The sequence below is a fragment of the Syzygium oleosum genome, unplaced genomic scaffold, assembly GCF_021117445.2.
Source record: "Syzygium oleosum isolate NSW1041296 unplaced genomic scaffold, Sole_v2.1 Sole_v2.25, whole genome shotgun sequence".
Lineage (NCBI taxonomy): Eukaryota > Viridiplantae > Streptophyta > Magnoliopsida > Myrtales > Myrtaceae > Syzygium > Syzygium oleosum.
Window position 1 is genome coordinate 976884 of NW_026607509.1, and position 18024 is coordinate 994907.

Here is an 18024-nt window from a genome sequence, read left to right on the forward strand (position 1 = left end):
GTGATAATAAAACTTGCAGAACGTCCGACAGGTAGATCCGATGACCCGGTGAAAGTTTTTGGATAAGCTGTTCTTGACTTTTGCCTATAAATTGTCACTATTCCAAATAATAAAGCAATTCCGCTCATCGAAAGAAAAGGGAAAGGATAACAACAAAATCCACAAACTATATATTAAGAAATTTTAAAAAAATTCAATTCACACCCTCTGTTTCCGATAATTGCTCCATTCCCAAAATACGGACCGAAGGTTTCATGAAGTCCTGAGATGCCAAAAAAAAAAAGGGAAAATAAAATTTAGAAAATCCTATAAGAGAAAATGACATAAATAATCCCTAAATTTGAACTCAATGTGTAATGTCGTCTCTAAACTTTTAATTTGTTCAATATAGTCCTTGAACTTTAGCCCAATGTATAATGTCGTCCATGAATTTTGAATTTGTTCAATGTGATATCTGAACTTTAGGCACGTGTTTCATTTTGTCTCTGAACTATGTGAAAATGTTCAATATTGTCTATGAACTTGAATTAATGAAAGGATATAAGTTCATTAAGTCTAAGGACTAGTTTGAATATTTATCAAAAGTTCATGGACCACATTGCATAAATTAAAAGTTCAAAAACAACATTGTATATTGAACTAAAATTCAGAGACCACATTAAATATATTAAAATTTCATGGACGGTATTGTACATTGGGCAAAAGTTTATGAACTATTCATGTCATTGTCTGGGATAATTGTCCAAAAAATCTTAAACCTATTGTACTGTGGTCAATTCAGTCCTAAATCTTTCAATTGTGACAATTTAATTCTAAATATTTTTTCAATTGTCAATTTAATCATAAACATTTTAATTATGCCAATTTAATCTGAAACCTTTTAACAGTTTGTCAATATAGTCTTAAACCTTTTTACAATTTACCAATTTTGGCAGGAATTGCTGACGTGGTGGCTTAATTAGCGTCAACCGCAAATTTTTTGTTTTTTCTTTTCTTTTCTTTCTTTCTCTTTTTTTGCAACTCTAAGCTGGCGAGGGCGTCGTGGCCCTGGCTGGCCAATAGGCAAGGGTCGCAGCCCTCTCCATGAAGATTCTTAAAAGACAAAATTATCCTCTACCAAATTAAGCTAGTTATCAAAAGAGTGTACACTTACCTTTTCATTTCTTTGGCGACCAAAAAACCTAGCTCAACTTTCGTTTTCATTCTAAACGTCTCCTTTTGTTAACGACATCATTTTATCTTTTTGTTTTCTTTTTGCGTGTTGTTTGCTCTCTATCATGTGATAGCGTGAGGAAGCGGCCAAGTGACCAAAGCAAATTTTTAACAGCAAGAAGCAACATAGACGGTGATCAAGTCCTAAACCAGGGATGATGACAATGTAGTTTATTCTGAAATTTAAAAAAAATTATGATGATAAGCTCAGAGAAATATTAAATTTATAACTACAATAATTTATTAAAAAATTAAAACAACAACATATACAATTTTAAGTAAGATTTTTTATAATTTGAAACATACCTTACTTAATTACATTGGTAAATTCTACTTAACATAATTAAATTTTACTTAATTTACATAATCATAGAATAAATACAGTATGTATCTCAGTATAATATAAAGGTTATAACTTAAAATATAGCTATCTAATTGAGTGAACAAATTGCAATTGATAAAGTGATTTGTACACTCTTTAGCTCTTTGACAAACGGCATCCGCTCCCGGAATCGCTGATCAGACTAGGAAGAATTGTACATCCCAGAAGTGGTTCAACTCAGCTAATGGCGTTGGTGACGATGAAGAGAAAAAGGGACTTGGACACAGGAACATCGTCGTCGACGGGTGAAGGTAGGGAGTCTCTGGGAGCTGAATATGAGGTGTTCTTGAATTTCAGAGGGCCGGACACTCGCCTCAATTTCACCGATTTCCTCTATCACTTCTTGGATGGAGCTGGGATTCGCGTCTTCATAGATGACGAAGAGATCCGAAAAGGCGAAAAGATTGCAGGTGAGCTGCTACGTGCAATCAATGGTTCCAGAATTTACGTGCCCATATTCTCCAGAGACTATGCATCTAGTGCATGGTGTCTTCGCGAGCTCGCCCACATGGTGGAATGCTCGAGAAGATCAACAGACAAAGTGATTCTTCCCATTTTCTTCGACGTCGATCCCCAAGATGTCAAGCTCAGAACTGGACTATACGTTGATGCCTTGAAAAGGCATAAGGACAGGTTCGGCTCCGATGAAGTGCAACAGTGGAAAGGGGCTCTAACAGAGGTCGCTGCGATCAAAGGATGGCACTGCAAAGATAGATGGTAAGAGAGTTTCGAAAGCTTTCCCCTAAAGACTATACACTTCACTCCTTTTTCATGTCTTCAAATAGAAATACAATAACCCTAGGGCAACACCTAAAGACTATAAAGCAGATCTTGAGGATGATGACACTCCATGTCATGTTAAGTGGTTAGAGTGTAATTTATGGAACTTTTAGTAGGGAAAGGGAAAAAAATGGATTTCTGATTTCCTGGAGTTGATACATTATGGAGAGCTTATGAGCTACAAAGTGATCAATAAATGCGACAGTGGATATGATTAGCACGGTTTTTTCCAAAAAACTAAGAGATGCCCGAATGGTTTTTATGTTTGCCAAGACTAAATGAAGAGAGAATTGATTTGGCTTAGCTGTTCGTGGAGGCTTTCAATTAATAATTTTGGTGAGAAAATTCATTGAGATAGACGCGTTTTCTTCAAGAAATTCGATGATGCTTTAGAAAATATTTTCATAAAAATAATTATTAATATAGCTTAGAAAAAAAGAATCAACGAAAAATACTTTTATCATCAACGTAAATGTTTAGACATAGATCATTGTTGATAATGAAAATATTATCCGTCGGCTAATTTTTCTAAGTGATTCGTACTAACTACTAACTACTATTTTTAGGAAGAAATATTTTAGAAATCATTAATTTTTCACGAAACAAATACATCTTACGAGACAAAGGTATATCCCGTTCCGAGCATGCAACGGAAGACGAGAGTCGTGACTAGTTCGCTATTCATTTTTAGGTGGTTTAAATTTCCAGGAATTCGTTTTGTTCACAGCATAAACATGATGCTTGCAATATTAGTCAAGGCTGACAGTGTATTTCAGTGTGGTTATTTTGCTAGCAATCTTGTACTCTCTTTCTGTGTGCGTAATTTCGTTCCTTTCTCATTGTAAAAAGATAGGATACGTGTGTGTTGAAATAGATATGTTGGCCCTAATTTGCTTCTGCCGCTTACCAAAATTTTCTATTTCCGCCACTGTTGTGAACTCCCACTTCACATTCAGAATATCCTGAAACTTGATGTCCTTTATGTTATTACTCAATCTCAATATATTGTGTGTCAGCCAAGGGGAACTCATAAAACTTATTACCGATGAGGTTTTAAGGAAACTGCCGAGAGGAGTTCAAATAGTGCCTGATCATTTGGTTGGAATCGATGTTCATGTGCGAGCCGTGATGAATTTGTTAGGCGCAGACTCTCTTGATGTACGTTTTGTCGTAATACATGGCATGGGCGGAATCGGTAAGACAACTCTCGCCAAAGTTGTTTTCAACCGAATTGCTTCGCTATTTGAAGGTTGCAGTTTCCTCTCAGACGTTGCAGAATTTTCACAGCAGGGTAAAATTGTGAAATTGCAAAATCGGCTATTGTCTGACATCCTCAAGTGTAAATCCATAAAGGTTCATGATACCGACTCCGGGATCAATATGATTAGAGGAAGATGTGGCCACAAAAAAGTTCTTATTGTTCTTGATAATTTGAATAAAAGGGACCAGCTTGTGAAGCTAGCAGAAAAGTGCAATTGGTTCGGTCAAGGAAGTAGAATTATGGTGACAACTAGGGACATCAGTTTTTTGAAAATTAGCAAGAATAATGCCTCACTGCATCCTAAAGTATGTCACTTCTACAAAATGGAGGAGATGCGTCATTCTGAAGCTATTCAACTTTTCAGTAGATATGCATTTGAGAGCGATGCTCCTCCACGTGAATATGATAGAGTAACAAGAGAAATTGTGGAAATCACTGGTGGACTTCCATTGGCTCTTGTAGTCATCGGATCCTCACTTTACTACGAGAGCAAAGAAGTATGGGACGATGTATCAGCCAAGCTGAAGAAAATGCCTCCCAAAGAAGTTCAGGACATATTGGAGGTAAGTTATGACATGTTGGAATATGAGCCGAAACAAATTTTCCTTGACATTGCATGTCACATGGCTGGTGAACAAAGAAGCGATGCAATTATTATGTGGAGAGCTTGTGAATTTTTTCCCAATGAGGCCATCACAGTTCTGGTTAACATGTCTCTCATAAAGATCATGAATGAATACATTTGGATGCATGACCAACTCAAAGATTTAGGGAGAGATCTTGTTCGCAAGGAAAGCATCGAACATCCCGGAGAGCGTACTAGAATATGGTGTTCCACTGTAGCCATTGATGTCATACAAAGAAAAGAGGTATGTATGGCTAAAGTTCTACCTTTCACTTTGTGTAGAAAATAAAGTAGGTTGTTATCGTGTTAAATTACCACTGACCATGGTAGCTCACCGGTGCTCATTGGTAAAGAGGTCACATTATCTTTCATGAGATCACAAGTTCAAGCTAGATCGTGAGCGATCTTCTTACCAATTTGTGCTTTGGTCATTTGCTATCTCGTGTTGAGAGAACTTTTGGCTTTTGGCAGGCTCGTATACCTATAAGTGGACTGAGTAACTATGGTTCAAATCGATCATTCCATGAAGGGGTGAGACCCTTGTGGTAGCCCATAGAGCTGATGACTCCTCCCTAGCCTTTTTAACAATAAAAAGAAAAGATATTTTGTTAAATCCATGAACCTTTTTCTTATGTTCACCAAAGCTTAGGCTAATTGAGCTATAATTTCCTTTGCAAGGGAACAAAAAAAATAGTGGCACTCAAACTAGGGGGACAATCTCAAGTGTGCAATATTACACGTGAAGACATTATGAGAATGGTAAAGTTAAGGTTCCTTGAATTCGATGGAGGAAACTTTGTTGGGGACTTCCAAAATCTCCTCTTGGAGCTAAGATGGCTCTCTTGGCAAAATTGTCCATCAGAGTTTCAAGCTATTAACTTCTCCCCAAGCAATCTAGTTGTCCTCAAAATTTCAGAATCTGACATCACAAATGATTGGAGTGGATGGGACCAAATCATGGTACGGTTATACGTAATATAAGCAATTTACATTTACTCTTTTTCTTTGTGCATAGTGAATTTGACGATTTGTGTCTATCCTTGTATAATTAATTCTACAGGGGAAAAGTAAGTTAAAGGTTCTGCATCTCGTGAGTTGTAGAAGGTTGATCAAGACACCTAACTTCTCTAAATGCTTGACTTTGGAGAGACTCATTGTGAAGGATTGTGGAAGGCTGGTTGAAATTGACCCATCCCTCAGTATGCTGCAGCATTTGAAGCACTTGGAAATTAATGGCTGTATTGGTTTAAGGATGCTTAAAGGAGGACCAACCACGCTCGATCTAGGCATTTTACGTCAAGCATGGCCAGACTCATTGGCTAATCTAAAGCGTCTATCAACGCTAAGGATGGAGAATGTGGAATTCCTTGAACTTCCGAATTCAATAGGAGAGATAGCTGGTCTTCAAGAGTTGTCTTTAGGTGATTCATCTGTGAATATAATTCCAGAGTCAATTGGAAAATTGAAATCTCTAGTCAAGTTGAAACTATCTGGCACAGACATTATAGAGCTACCCAATTCAATTGGAGAGCTTAAGAGTTTAAAGGTACTTCTCATGGATAGATGTAAATTAAAAAAGCTTCCTAAGGCAATAGGGATGTTGGAGAAGCTCGAATATTTAGGAGCTACACTTTGCGAATCTTTGGAGGGAGAAGTTCCGATGGAAATTGGGGCACTATCATCTTTGAAAAGCCTTTGGTTAGGAGGAACCCGTATTTCTGTAGTGCCACCAAGTATTAGTTCGCTTTCTCTACTTGAGGATTTGATAATTTCGTCTTCGAGATTACAGCAGATTCCGGATTTGTCAAACCTGACAAACTTAGAACGTCTGGTTTTATGCGATCATGAGCGTCCTAAATATGTTAAAATGCCTCATGCACCATATTTGCCGTGGATTGGGAGGTTAACGAAGTTGACGTGGTTGAATTTGGACCTTTCAGATATGACCGTGTTGCCAGCGGAGTTTAGTGCCCTTGTCGATCTCCAATGTCTCCAGTTACGAGGCTCCACCTTTCAATCTCTCGAGCACTTTCCACCCAATATTTGGAGGGTCACTTTCTTTGATCTTCGGTCCACAGATGGATGGTCATGCCTTCGCACCTTCAAATATTTGTCTAGAGTACATGTAAGCAGGTCGGGCTTAACAGAAATTCCACTGGATGCGCTTGGACAGTTGCAGAACCTTTGCGAATTGATTGTGTCAGAGTGTCAAGCCCTCGAGAAACTATACCATGTAACATGCTTAAGAAAGCTATCGTATTTGGCGGTTCGTGATTGCCCTCGGCTAGTTGAGATTCAAGGTATCGAACGATTAGAATCATTGGAGAATCTAATTATTATATGTTGCCCGTTATTAAAAGAGCTGCCAGATCTACAGGATCTGACAAAGTTGCGTATATCAAATTGCCACTCGGACGAAACCCTGGTATAGTGAACGAGGAAAAACTGCCGTTTGGATGTTTTCAAATGCGGGATGCTGCCTGACGTTCCAAGTCCAACATTTTAGGGCCTTTCGGAGAAGCGAATGTCTGTGCTCTCATCGACTTTGTTCAATCATCGTCCTTTCTACTTATAGGTGTGTATACATAATGTTCTTGCCCTTGTAATGATTGAAAAGTAGCGCCACCTTTACTCTCTTTCAATTCTTGTACATAAGACGTGATGAGACCCAATCTTTTCTCCGCTCATTTTTTGGGTCATTTGCCACCAAAAAGCTCTCCATGTATTCCTCAATTGAAAAATATTAAGGAGCCCTTGCCCCTGTAAATTGGTGGCTGCCGCAATAACCTTGCCGGAACCTTGAACTTGGTTTTTTTCCAATGTGTGTTTTTTTTTTCCTTATGTAAGCTGTAATTGCATGATAAAAAGATTAATAAGTGGTTCGTAAACCATTATAACAGACTACACAAAGCCTATTTACGGACTAGTACAAGGGAAACTTCTGGTCAAACACAATTCGTGAACGTGAGGACACAACAACATTTGACAATTTACACGTTGATGTAAACATCTCTCTTGAAGATAAGGTTCTATCTACTTGCAACTGCCCCCCTTAGAGCTAATCTCCGCCCCAACACTGAATTCCAGCAACGTTAGACGCTTATATGCGAAACAAATGATGTGTAGTCAGCTAAGTAATTGTCTCGGTCAGCAGGTAAACAACCGTAATACTATACAAGTGGAAAATTCGATTGGTTTCTTACATCAATCTGATATAGGAATTTGGCACTATCTACAGTTACAGATAACTCCAACTTGTGTCAATCTTCGGGAAAATTATCCGATCAGTTCTAAATTTATTATACGGATGCCAATTTAGTTCTATACTCTCCAATTTTGTCAATTTAGTTATATACCTTTGTGAGAAATTCCACCGTACTCATTCCGACCACTTTTACCCAAAAATCGCTAAACATGGCGGTGCACCATGTAGGATGGCCGACAATGACTGGATCGCCACGTCAGCGATTTCCGGCGAAAATTGACCTGAAAATATTATGGAATTTCAAGCAAAAGTTTATGACTAAATTGGCAAAATTGAAAAGTTTAGAACTGAATAGGCATCTATAATATGTTTAGGACTGATTCAATACTCGTCGATCTTCTGACTCTCTTTAAAAATTCAACATAGGTAAAGAAGCATCGTAGAATATATATATATATATATATATAGAGAGAGAGAGAGAGAGAGAGAGAGAGAGAGAGAGAGAGAATTTCAGATATATTTCTAGATCTCGCTATGGAAATAATATATTCTAATATAAAAGTGATGATTTCTACACAGAAGACTATTAAATAAATGAAATTAAATAAAATAGCGAGCATTATAAGCTATATAAAGACCATAAGCAATGTATAAAATGAGAAGTAAAATCACTAAACCAACCATGTAGGTGGTATTGTTAAGCAGAAATGGAAAGGGCAAAACAGTAAGAAGAAGTAAGAATATATATAACAAATGCAGTAAATTGCTTTAAAGTAGAGTACAAACCATCCACATGCGGTTCGACCTGCCGTTTGTGGAGTATGTAAATGTAAATGTAAAAAAGAAATTAAAGGAAATAATTGTTAATCAAACAAAATGGAAAGATTACAATAATAGTATTGAAAGATTACAACTGAAATGTAGATATTAAAGTACAAGTGCAAAAGTATATGAAAGCCTTTGTATTTTCAGATGGCCAAAAGGAATTTCTAGGCCAGTTTATCAGCATACTCCTGATTTCCCTGATCCAACTCCTTCTGAAATGGAAGATCCCGAAATCAATATTTTAGAATCAGTTTTTGAACCTGACAAAATATTGTTAAATCAAGAATTCAATTCTTTTGAAAACAGACAAATCAGAGAATGGTTTATCAAAAATTTTCAAGATCAAGCACTCAAAATCAAAAAAGAGTATTATGATTACATGTACCAACATGAAGTCCAAGTATTCTTCTTTGATTGGTTTGAAAATAAATTTCTAGAAGAAAAACAAATTTTTGTTTTGGATGAATTCTATAAATGGAAATTAGACAATGACCAAGTCATTGAGTCTAATCATCCTCTTCTTAGAAAAATCAAATTTGAACATCGAGAACTGAAATAATAGCTTCTCCTTTCAAAACAGCCTATGAAATAGATGGCATAGGAATCAAGAAGATTGTTGAGCAAAATAATTTTTCGAACCAACATCTCCATACTATAGGAAAACAATTAGAAAAAAAAAAGAAACTTCTATTCAAAATAGTTTTCCATCTTCTTCAAAATTAACTTCTAAAAAGGATTTAAAACCACCACTCTTTAAGAATTTCGAAATTCCAAAAAATCCCACTCTTGAATTTGCTAAAGCTTTAGAAGACAAGAGAAAACTCCTCAAAGGAAAAGCAGTTTTAAATCCCAAGTACCCTTTAATTCTAGACACTCTTTTGATACAAAACCTGAGTGTCAAGGACACTCCTGATCGTATTGAGCCCTCCTATCAAATCAATCTTTTGGATAAATCTAATACTGAATCAATCCCCGAAATAAATCGCATCACTTGGAAGGATCCCCAAAAACTATATTATTCTCGTGCCACTCCTCCTGATATTCTCACAGAAGAAACCTTTTCTAAAGCCCAAAACAAATATTCTTCTGATGTAATTTATGAATGGAACATAGATGGTGTTTTTGAACAAAACCTTATAAATGTTTTAACACAAATGGTCATGCTTGCTAGTACTTATAAAACTATTCCAGATACTTTCGATCATTCTATTGCATATCTTTTAATAGCAGGATTTACAGGCCAGCTCAAAGGATGGTGGGATAACTATCTGAATGATGAGCAAAGGTCTTAAATTTTAAACGCTTATAAACTTGACCCTTTTGGCCAAAGTATAGTTGATGAAAATGACCAACCCATTCAAGATGCTGTTAATACCTTGATATTTTCTATATCCCAACAATTTCTAGGAGATTCATCCCATATTCTTGATAAAAATCAAGATCTTTTATCCAATATGAAATGTAGATTCTTAGGAGAATTCAGAGAATATAAAGAAATATTTTTACAAAGAGTTTTCCAAAGAAGAGATGTGACCATCCTTTTGGAAAGAAAAATTTCTTGCATGGTTTACCAAAACTCATAGGAGAACAAGTTCGCAGTAAGATAAGAGAAGAGAAGAATATGGAAACCAAATTTCATATGACCACCTTCTTATGGAGAACTAACCTCTTATGTTTATAAAATAGGAACACAATTGTGCACCAATATTCGTCTCCAAAAGCAAATAAAAAAGAACAAAAACTTCTAGAAAAGGATCGGGAGATTTTTGTGCCCAATATGATCCATCTTTTGAATCTTTTGAAAAATCCAAATGTTCAGGAAAATGCTCTTCTAAACAAATGAATCAAAAGAAATTTTATAAGAAACCTTATAAGAAGAAATTTGATAAAAAGCTTTCTAAAAAGAAAGAAAATGACAGCTTTGATAAAACCAAAAAACCTATAAAGAATTTTAAAAAACATCACTTGCTATAACTGTGGCAAGAAAGGCCACACTTCTCGATTTTGTAAAATCAGCAAAAAGATTAATGAGTTAGATTTGAATGAAGAAACTATTAATCAACTCAACCAATTAATGGCGAGAGGCGATAGTAGTTCTTCGATGAATCTAGTTCGAAAAAGGTTCTGATTTGTGATTTAGAAACCTCTTCATCTTACGCTTGAGAAAGTGAAGATGAAGATAGCACCATTTTGAAATAAATGTTTTAACAAAAGAAGAAGAAATTCTTTTGCAAACAATTGACCAGATCACTAATCCCGAAACGAAAAAAATATTTGAATAATTTCCAAAAACCCAAGCCGGTTCTAAACCAGCTTATTCAATCGATAATCCTTATAATATTTCTACCATTCTTAACAAGGCTAAGAAAGCAAATTTTAAACCCGTTTCTATAAGTAATTTAACTCATGAAATCAATAAACAAAAACAAGAAATACGGGATCTCAAAGCTATTCAAGCAATTATGAAAAAGATATTTTGGATATTAAAATAAAAAATTTAAAAGGAAAACAACAGGAAGAAGAATCTGAAGAAAATGAAACCCCTCAACTCCCTTCTTCTAATATGAACTTCCTTTTAATGCCTTCGAAATAACCACCAGAAAATGAATCATCAATATTTCTATAAGAGTCCAAAATGAATTTGTTTTGGAAACTACATCCTTTTATATCGGTGCGACCTTAATTGCATAAAAGAAGGTCTTATTTCAACCAAATATTTTGAGAAAACTTCCCAGTCCCTCAAATCAGCCTCAAGGAATAAGCTAAATAGAAGCTTTAAAGTTCCCGAAGCCGAAGTTGTGAAGGACCAAATTTCTTATAAAACCCATTTTCTTTTTGTCAAAAATATCAAACAAAATGTTATTTTGGGATCACCTTTTATCAACTTACTTCAACCTTTTAAGGTTTTCGAAAAAGGAATTAAAACTGAAACTTTAGGCAAAACAATATGCTTTGATTTCATTTCAAAATCCCAAACCAGAAATTTGAATACTCTTCAAGAACATTTCATTTCGAGATTAATTGTATCATTCAGGACAAAGAAACTCATCTTCAATTTCTTAAAGAAGATCTTGAATACAAGAAGAAAGACAAGAATCTCTCTTAAGCAAGTTTTGAAAAGATTTCTAGTCTTGAAAATCAAATAAAAATACCATATGTTCAAATATTCCCAATGCTTTTGGTCTCGAAAATGCCATAAAGTAGATTTGCCCTATGAATCGGCTTTTCAGAAAAGGATATTCCTACTAAAGCTAGACCTTCTCAAATTAATCATGATGTTCTAAATTTCTGTCAAAAAGAAATACAAGAACTTCTTGAGAAAAAGCTTATTAGGAAAAGCCAATTTCCTTGGAGTTGCTCACTTTCTATGTCAACAAAAATGCTGAACTAGAAAGAGGAGTTCCAAGATTGGTAATAAATTATAAACCTTTAAATACAGCCTTAAAATGGATAAGATATCATATACCCAATAAGAAAGATTTGTTGAATAGACTTCATAGTGCAAAAATCTTTTCTAAATTTGATATGAAATCGGGCTTTTGGCAAATTCAAATCAATGAAAAGGACCGGTACAAAACAGCTTTTTTGTTCTTTTTAGCCGGTATGAATGGAATGTCATGCCTTTTGGATTAAAAAATGCCCCTTTTGAATTCCAAAGGGTAATGAATGACATTTTTAATCCCTGTTCGAATATATTATTGTTTATATAGATGATGTTTTAATATTTTCCACGTCCATAGAAAAATATTTTAAGCATATCAATCATTTTATCAATATCGTGAAAAAGAATGGTTTAGTAGTTTCACCTACTAAAATATCCCTTTTCAAAACAAAGATACGTTTTCTAGGACATTACATTCATCAAGGTACCATCATACCTATTGAAAGGTCGATAATATTTTCTCAAAAATTTCCTGATGAAATCATAGACAAAAATCAATTGCAAAGATTTCTTTACCCATCCATCGGTGGCCGCGTTGGTTTGCGCTCAGTTCCTTTCACGAGAGGTCCTGGGTTCAAACTCGCCCATCGGTGATTTAAGTGGGGGTATGTGGCCTTGAGAAAGCTGGGCTACATTGAAAAATATTGTCTTTATCGGGAAAAAAAAACAATTGCAAAGATTTCTTGGGAGTCGGAATTATATTATTGAATTCTTTCCTCATATCAATATAATTTGCAAACCACTCCATCAAAGACTCAAAAAGATCCTCCACCATGGACTCAAGTTCATACCGATATTGTGAGACGATCAAGCGAATTATCAAAGAAATTCCTTGTTTACATCTTGCTGATCATTCTGCTTTTAAAATTATTGAAACTGATGCTTCCGACATTGGTTATAGAGGAATTCCTAAACAATCTAAAGACAATAAGGAACAAATTGTTCAATTTGTCTGCAAATATTGGAACGATTGCCAAAAAAATTACTCTACTATCAAAAAGGAAATTCTTGCTATTGTCCTTTCTATTTCAAAATTTCAAGGAGATCTTCCAAATGAAAAATTTTTGCTAAGAATTGATTGCGAATCTGCAAAAGATGTTTTGCAGAAAGATGTTCAAATATTGCTTCTAAACAAATTTTTGCCGATGGCAAGCAATTTTATCTGTTTTTTATTTTGATATAAAATTCATAAATGGTTCTTCAAATTCTCTCTCGATTTTCTCACAAGAGAATTCTTACAGGGGAAATGCCTCCCAAATCTCCCAACAAGCCTACCAGGAGAGATAAAGGCAAAGAAATTGCCGAGGCCTCCTCAGAACAAAAGCCCTTTGGGAAACTCACCATTATGGCTTCAAGCAACTCAATCATCCTTGAATATCACTACCATTTCTAACCAGGCCAAACAAGAGCCAGGTACACCTTTTGATATTTCAAAATTGTCTCATGAAGAAGCATTACAACTTCTTCAACAGTCTTCAATAATCAACCTCAACCTTCCATGGCAATAGTAAGTCCTAATCCTTCTCTCATAGCCACTCAAAAGGCGACGGAAAAGAATTTCTAGTGAGGTGGTCATTATCGACACAGACAACCCCTCCAACAAACAAATTTTTCCATAAAATAATCTTCCAAAATATTTGCAATGTTGAAAATGGTTTTTATAATGAAGATCCTTACGTTTTTGCCAAAAATATGCTTTCTGAAAAAAATTTCTATACTCCTCATGATATTTATAAAACAACATAATTTTATGAAAAAATTTTGGAAGAAACAAAATCTGTCACCTTCCGACATTTTTCTGATAAGGGCCACATAAACTACCTCCACAGCTAAAATTCATAGGGTCATTCACCCTTCTCAATGAAAATCCTCAATTTTTATCCTTAAAAATTCGATATCAAAATGGCCGAATCCCTTCCATACGTAGATCATCTTTTTCATATTTTGATTATAAACAAGCCTGGTGGAACACCTTCTGGAGACAAAATGCCAATAATTCTCATACTTGGCTATTTTTCTTCGAAAACTTTAATATAAAACAAGTTCCATATTGGTTCATTCAGTGGTGGGAACATCTTGGACCTACTGATGAAATTCTCCACCCAAAAATACAAACCAATTATGAAATATTTCTCAACAAATTCAATCCACTTCCATTTGAGAAAAATTTCCCCAAACTTTTGCTATTTTTCTATCATCTCGAATGTCTTGGATCCTTGGATGACATTTTGATTATCGGAAATCCAATGACACCGGTATCCCCATCTTAATAAGGAGATACAAAGTCAAATGGTGGAACGGATTTAAATTCTTCAATAGAGTCACTGAACAAGCCGTTACTCAATGGCTCATTTCTAGGGGAATAGAACCCATGAAATCCTCTGAGGATGTAACTCCATTCTTACGTGACAAAGGGTTCGTATTGTCCAAATTAGCATCTGCTAAATCCCATCAGCAATTAGCAGGAATGCTAAAACAGGCATTTTCCCAAATTGAAGATTCAAGTTCTTCTCACTCTCATCACAGTGGTAATTCCAACGAGGATGATTGCTATGGCATTCCAGGAATATCACCCATTCCCGTAAATTGGGCAAGTGTGAAAGATGAAGAAGAAGAAGAAGAGCCACCAGAAGATCTCTCCAGATTCTCCTAGGAGAAAGGCACCGAAAGGCTCCTGCTCTTTTCACAATTTGTCATAATTTCTAGGCTGAAAGGAGTCTGTCAGTTTTTATCACATGCTTTCACTGTAACACTGTGCACTTATCACTGTTTTCCATAGTACTACCCGTGAACTATTTTCTACAGGAACCTAGCCTGCTTATATAAACAGACCTCGCCCCTCGGAGGGAAAAACAACTTTCCTTCTCAGAATTCTATATCTCTCAAAACCTCTCCAGTTTCTTTAAGATCCCTACAATCCTTCCCCAAAGGAATAAGAGATCATTCATCCCTGAATCACATTATATTCCAGATCTTGCTCATGATTTGAAAATACAAAGGCTTTCATATACTTTTGCACTTGTACTTTAATATCTACATTTCGTTGTAATCTTTCAATACTGTTATTATAATTTTTCCATTTTGTTTGAATAACAATTATTTCCTTTAATTTCTTTCTTACATTTACATTTACATACCCCATAAACGACAGGTCGAACCGCCTGTGGATGGTTTGTACTCTACTTTAAAGCAATTTACTACATTTGTTATATATATCCTTACTTCTTTTTACTGTTTTGCCCTTTCCATTTCTGCTTAACAATACCACCTACATGGTTGGTTTAGTGATTCTACTTCTCATTTTATACATTGCTTATGGTCTTTATATAGCTTATGATGCTCGCTATTTTATTTAATTTCATTTATTTAATAGTCTTCTGTGTAGAAATCAGCACTTTTATATTAGAATATATTATTTCCATAGCTAGATCTTGAAATATATCTGAAATTCTCTATAAATTTTCTCAGTATATTAAATACTTTCAATACTTAGAGCATCGTTTACTAATAACCAAGATCTATCTTGTCTTATTCTTACTATTACTAATCCCCAGATCCTAGGCCATTTATGGTCTTTATATAAGAGCAAGCGGAATGATTGAGAAAGTTTGGCTTTCTTTGTTCTGATTAAGGTAAAGAGTACTTCTGATGTGGGAGAGAGAACTCCACGAGCAGTGCTGTGTTTTTCTTTGGTAATTCAATGAACTCTATTGCTACCAAAGAGAAAGGGAAGACCAAATTCCCTCACAAGCCCAAAAGCTCTACTTTGTACAAATCATGTGCCTGGCCAAATTCGACAGCCACAGGTCCAGGCCAATTCCTACATCATACATCCTTATGTGTAAGTTTTTAAAGATCCATGGGCTTTTACTAAAATAAAAGGAGGAGATCATAAAGCCATTATTTGTCGGTCAAAAAGTAAAAGGCTATTCGAACAAAATCCATAATTAGCAGGTTTCATTTATTCCCTTAGACGAAGAAGAAATATGCTAATCTGCGCTTACTTTTCATATTTACTTTCGAAGGCAAGATTACAACTTGTTTCCCCGCCCAATCCCAAATCGAAAAAGGGTAGGACTTGAGAAAGTGGGCTACATTGAAAAATATTGTCTTGTCATCAGAACATGCAAAATCTAATTATATGTGCATTTTTAAAAGGATAAGTGTATTGGAAATCTTAAAATTGTCACGAAAGACAATTCAGTCTTAAAACTTTCAAAAGTGCAATTAAGTTTTACAACTTGTCAAATTGGTGTAATCGAGTCTTTCGTTAACTCCGTTCAATTTGACTAACGGAAAATGCCGATGTTTTTTTTTTTTTTTTTCATTCACCTACGTGGCGTTGACGTGGCTAAAATGTTATGTTTTAGTCAAAATATGATTTTCAATACAAATTTTATTTAAATTTTATTTAAAAATAAGTAAAAATTTAAATAACAAAGGAAGAAGCAAAGCGGGCAAGGGCTTGTAGCCCTTGCTACCGCCCCACATTGCTGGGAAGGGATGGCGATGGAGGGCCTGCAAGCCTTCGCCCAAATCTGGGCAAGGGTCAGGGTCACTAGGGTCCCTCATCTAGGGCCTGGTGACCTCCGCCGATCACAAGTGAGGGCCTGCAGGTGCTTGCCCAAATCTGGACAAGGGTCACCAGCCCCTAGCTGAGGCTCCGGCGACCCCGCCGACTCCTTCTCACCATCGCCACCCCTTACCTGGCAATGGTGGGGCGGCGGCGGCTAGCTTTTTCCTTTTTTTTTTTCTCTTTTTAAATAGCTTTTTTTTTTTAAAAATTATTTTTTAATATAATTTAAATAAACTTTTATTGACAATCAGATTATGACCAAAACAATGTCGTTTTAGCCTTATGTTTCATGTTTTAATCATGTCATCATCACGTAAGAGAGAAAAAAAAAAAAACAGTCATGTCATTGTTTTTCAATTAGCCAAGTTGAACAAAGTTAATGAAATTTTAATTGGCGTGTTGTGCCAAGTTTTATAAGCCCCAATTGACTTGGCTTTTTGAAAGTTGTAGAATTTCAGTTACTTTCATAACAAATTTTAGGACTTTCAGTCTGCTTATCACTTTTTAAATGATCGGACCGGGATCTTGGAGTTGGGTCGGGCGTCGTGACAAACCTACGAGTCCCTTTGGTGAATGCCTACGATCGAGTCTACCCTTAGGTCCAGACCAATTCAAACTAGTTTCGAAGTATGCTCGGCGAGGTCGTCCCTGCAATATTATCGACACGCTAGCTAACGGGACGCTTTCCCCGCACAGCACGTGCCGCAACTAAGCAACACAGCACGAGCCATTTTGGGGGGCCGTTCGCGACACGAATCGAGCTCGCACTCTCACGACGAAAGAGAAGCGACTCCTTTGTCGGTGGGCCAATCACTTTCGCGGGTTCCGGAATTACTGGTTAAGGCGAGAGGCAAAAAAACATGGCGAGCGGCGGAGCGATCGGTCGGGGTTGGATTCCGACCCCACGACGCCCTTTCTTTCCATAGCGTGGCTTTTCCGAAAGTGGATTCAAATTGCTCCGAATTGATGTCCCGGGGGAGGCCATGAAATTCATGTTGAAGACAGAGCCCAAGACAGAGAGGTTTTAGAAAGTGAATCCTATATTGGTTAGGCCAAAAGCCCAATATGGTTGTCCTATCGTGGACTATGAAGAGAGCAGCACTCACAAGGTATCTTTTTAAGGTATCGATTACGCATATCACTAGAATAACCGTTGCGTTAGGAATTGTATTCTTAATTTTAGCGGTGTGTTCTTCACAAAGCCCTAGTTTCATGAGTTGGCTACATGGCTAGTTGCGACTCGTGTTGGCATATGGGGATTTGATGCTATTCCCTCGTACAAGGGGACTTGCAAAATGACCGCATCGGGAAGAAAAAATCCAGGAGGACGGTGGCGATTTAAAGGGTTATAAGGAATGGTATACCGATATTGATTTGTGAACGACGAAAGGAAAAGAGAATATGAGTGATATGAACGGATTCCACATAAGCGTTTTCGTGATATTGCGGAATAAATTTTAATTTTTTTTTGCAGTCATCAATAAGAGAGTGAATCAAATGTCTTACTAAGAAAAAAGAAATCACAAAGCCATTCATCGGTCAAAAGGTGAAAGGCTATTCGAACAAAATCCAAAATTAGCAGGTTTCATTTATTCCCTTAGACGAAGAAGAAATATGCTAATTTGCGCTAAGTTTTCGTATCTGATTCCAAAGGCAAGATTACATCTTATTTTCCCGCCCAATCCCAACATCGAAAAGTTTGTCTTGTCGTGAGGA

General features: G+C 36.1%; 2 protein-coding genes across 2 annotated transcripts; both read left to right on the plus strand.

Annotated features, from left to right (window-relative positions):
• The first annotated feature begins 1789 nt into the window (after window positions 1–1789).
• On the plus strand, window positions 1790–4458 carry LOC115674816 (disease resistance protein L6-like). The gene is made up of 3 exons (XM_056302997.1): window positions 1790–2311; window positions 3391–4195; window positions 4396–4458. Exons 1-3 carry the CDS (start codon window positions 1794–1796, stop codon window positions 4456–4458), a joined length of 1386 nt encoding a protein of 461 aa, XP_056158972.1. The 5' UTR covers window positions 1790–1793.
• Window positions 4459–5427: 969 nt separating this feature from the next.
• LOC130134458 (uncharacterized) lies at window positions 5428–6691 on the plus strand. The gene has a single exon (XM_056302998.1). The coding sequence runs from the start codon at window positions 5462–5464 to the stop codon at window positions 6689–6691; it is 1230 nt and encodes a 409-aa protein (XP_056158973.1). The 5' UTR covers window positions 5428–5461.
• The last annotated feature ends 11333 nt before the right edge of the window (window positions 6692–18024 follow it).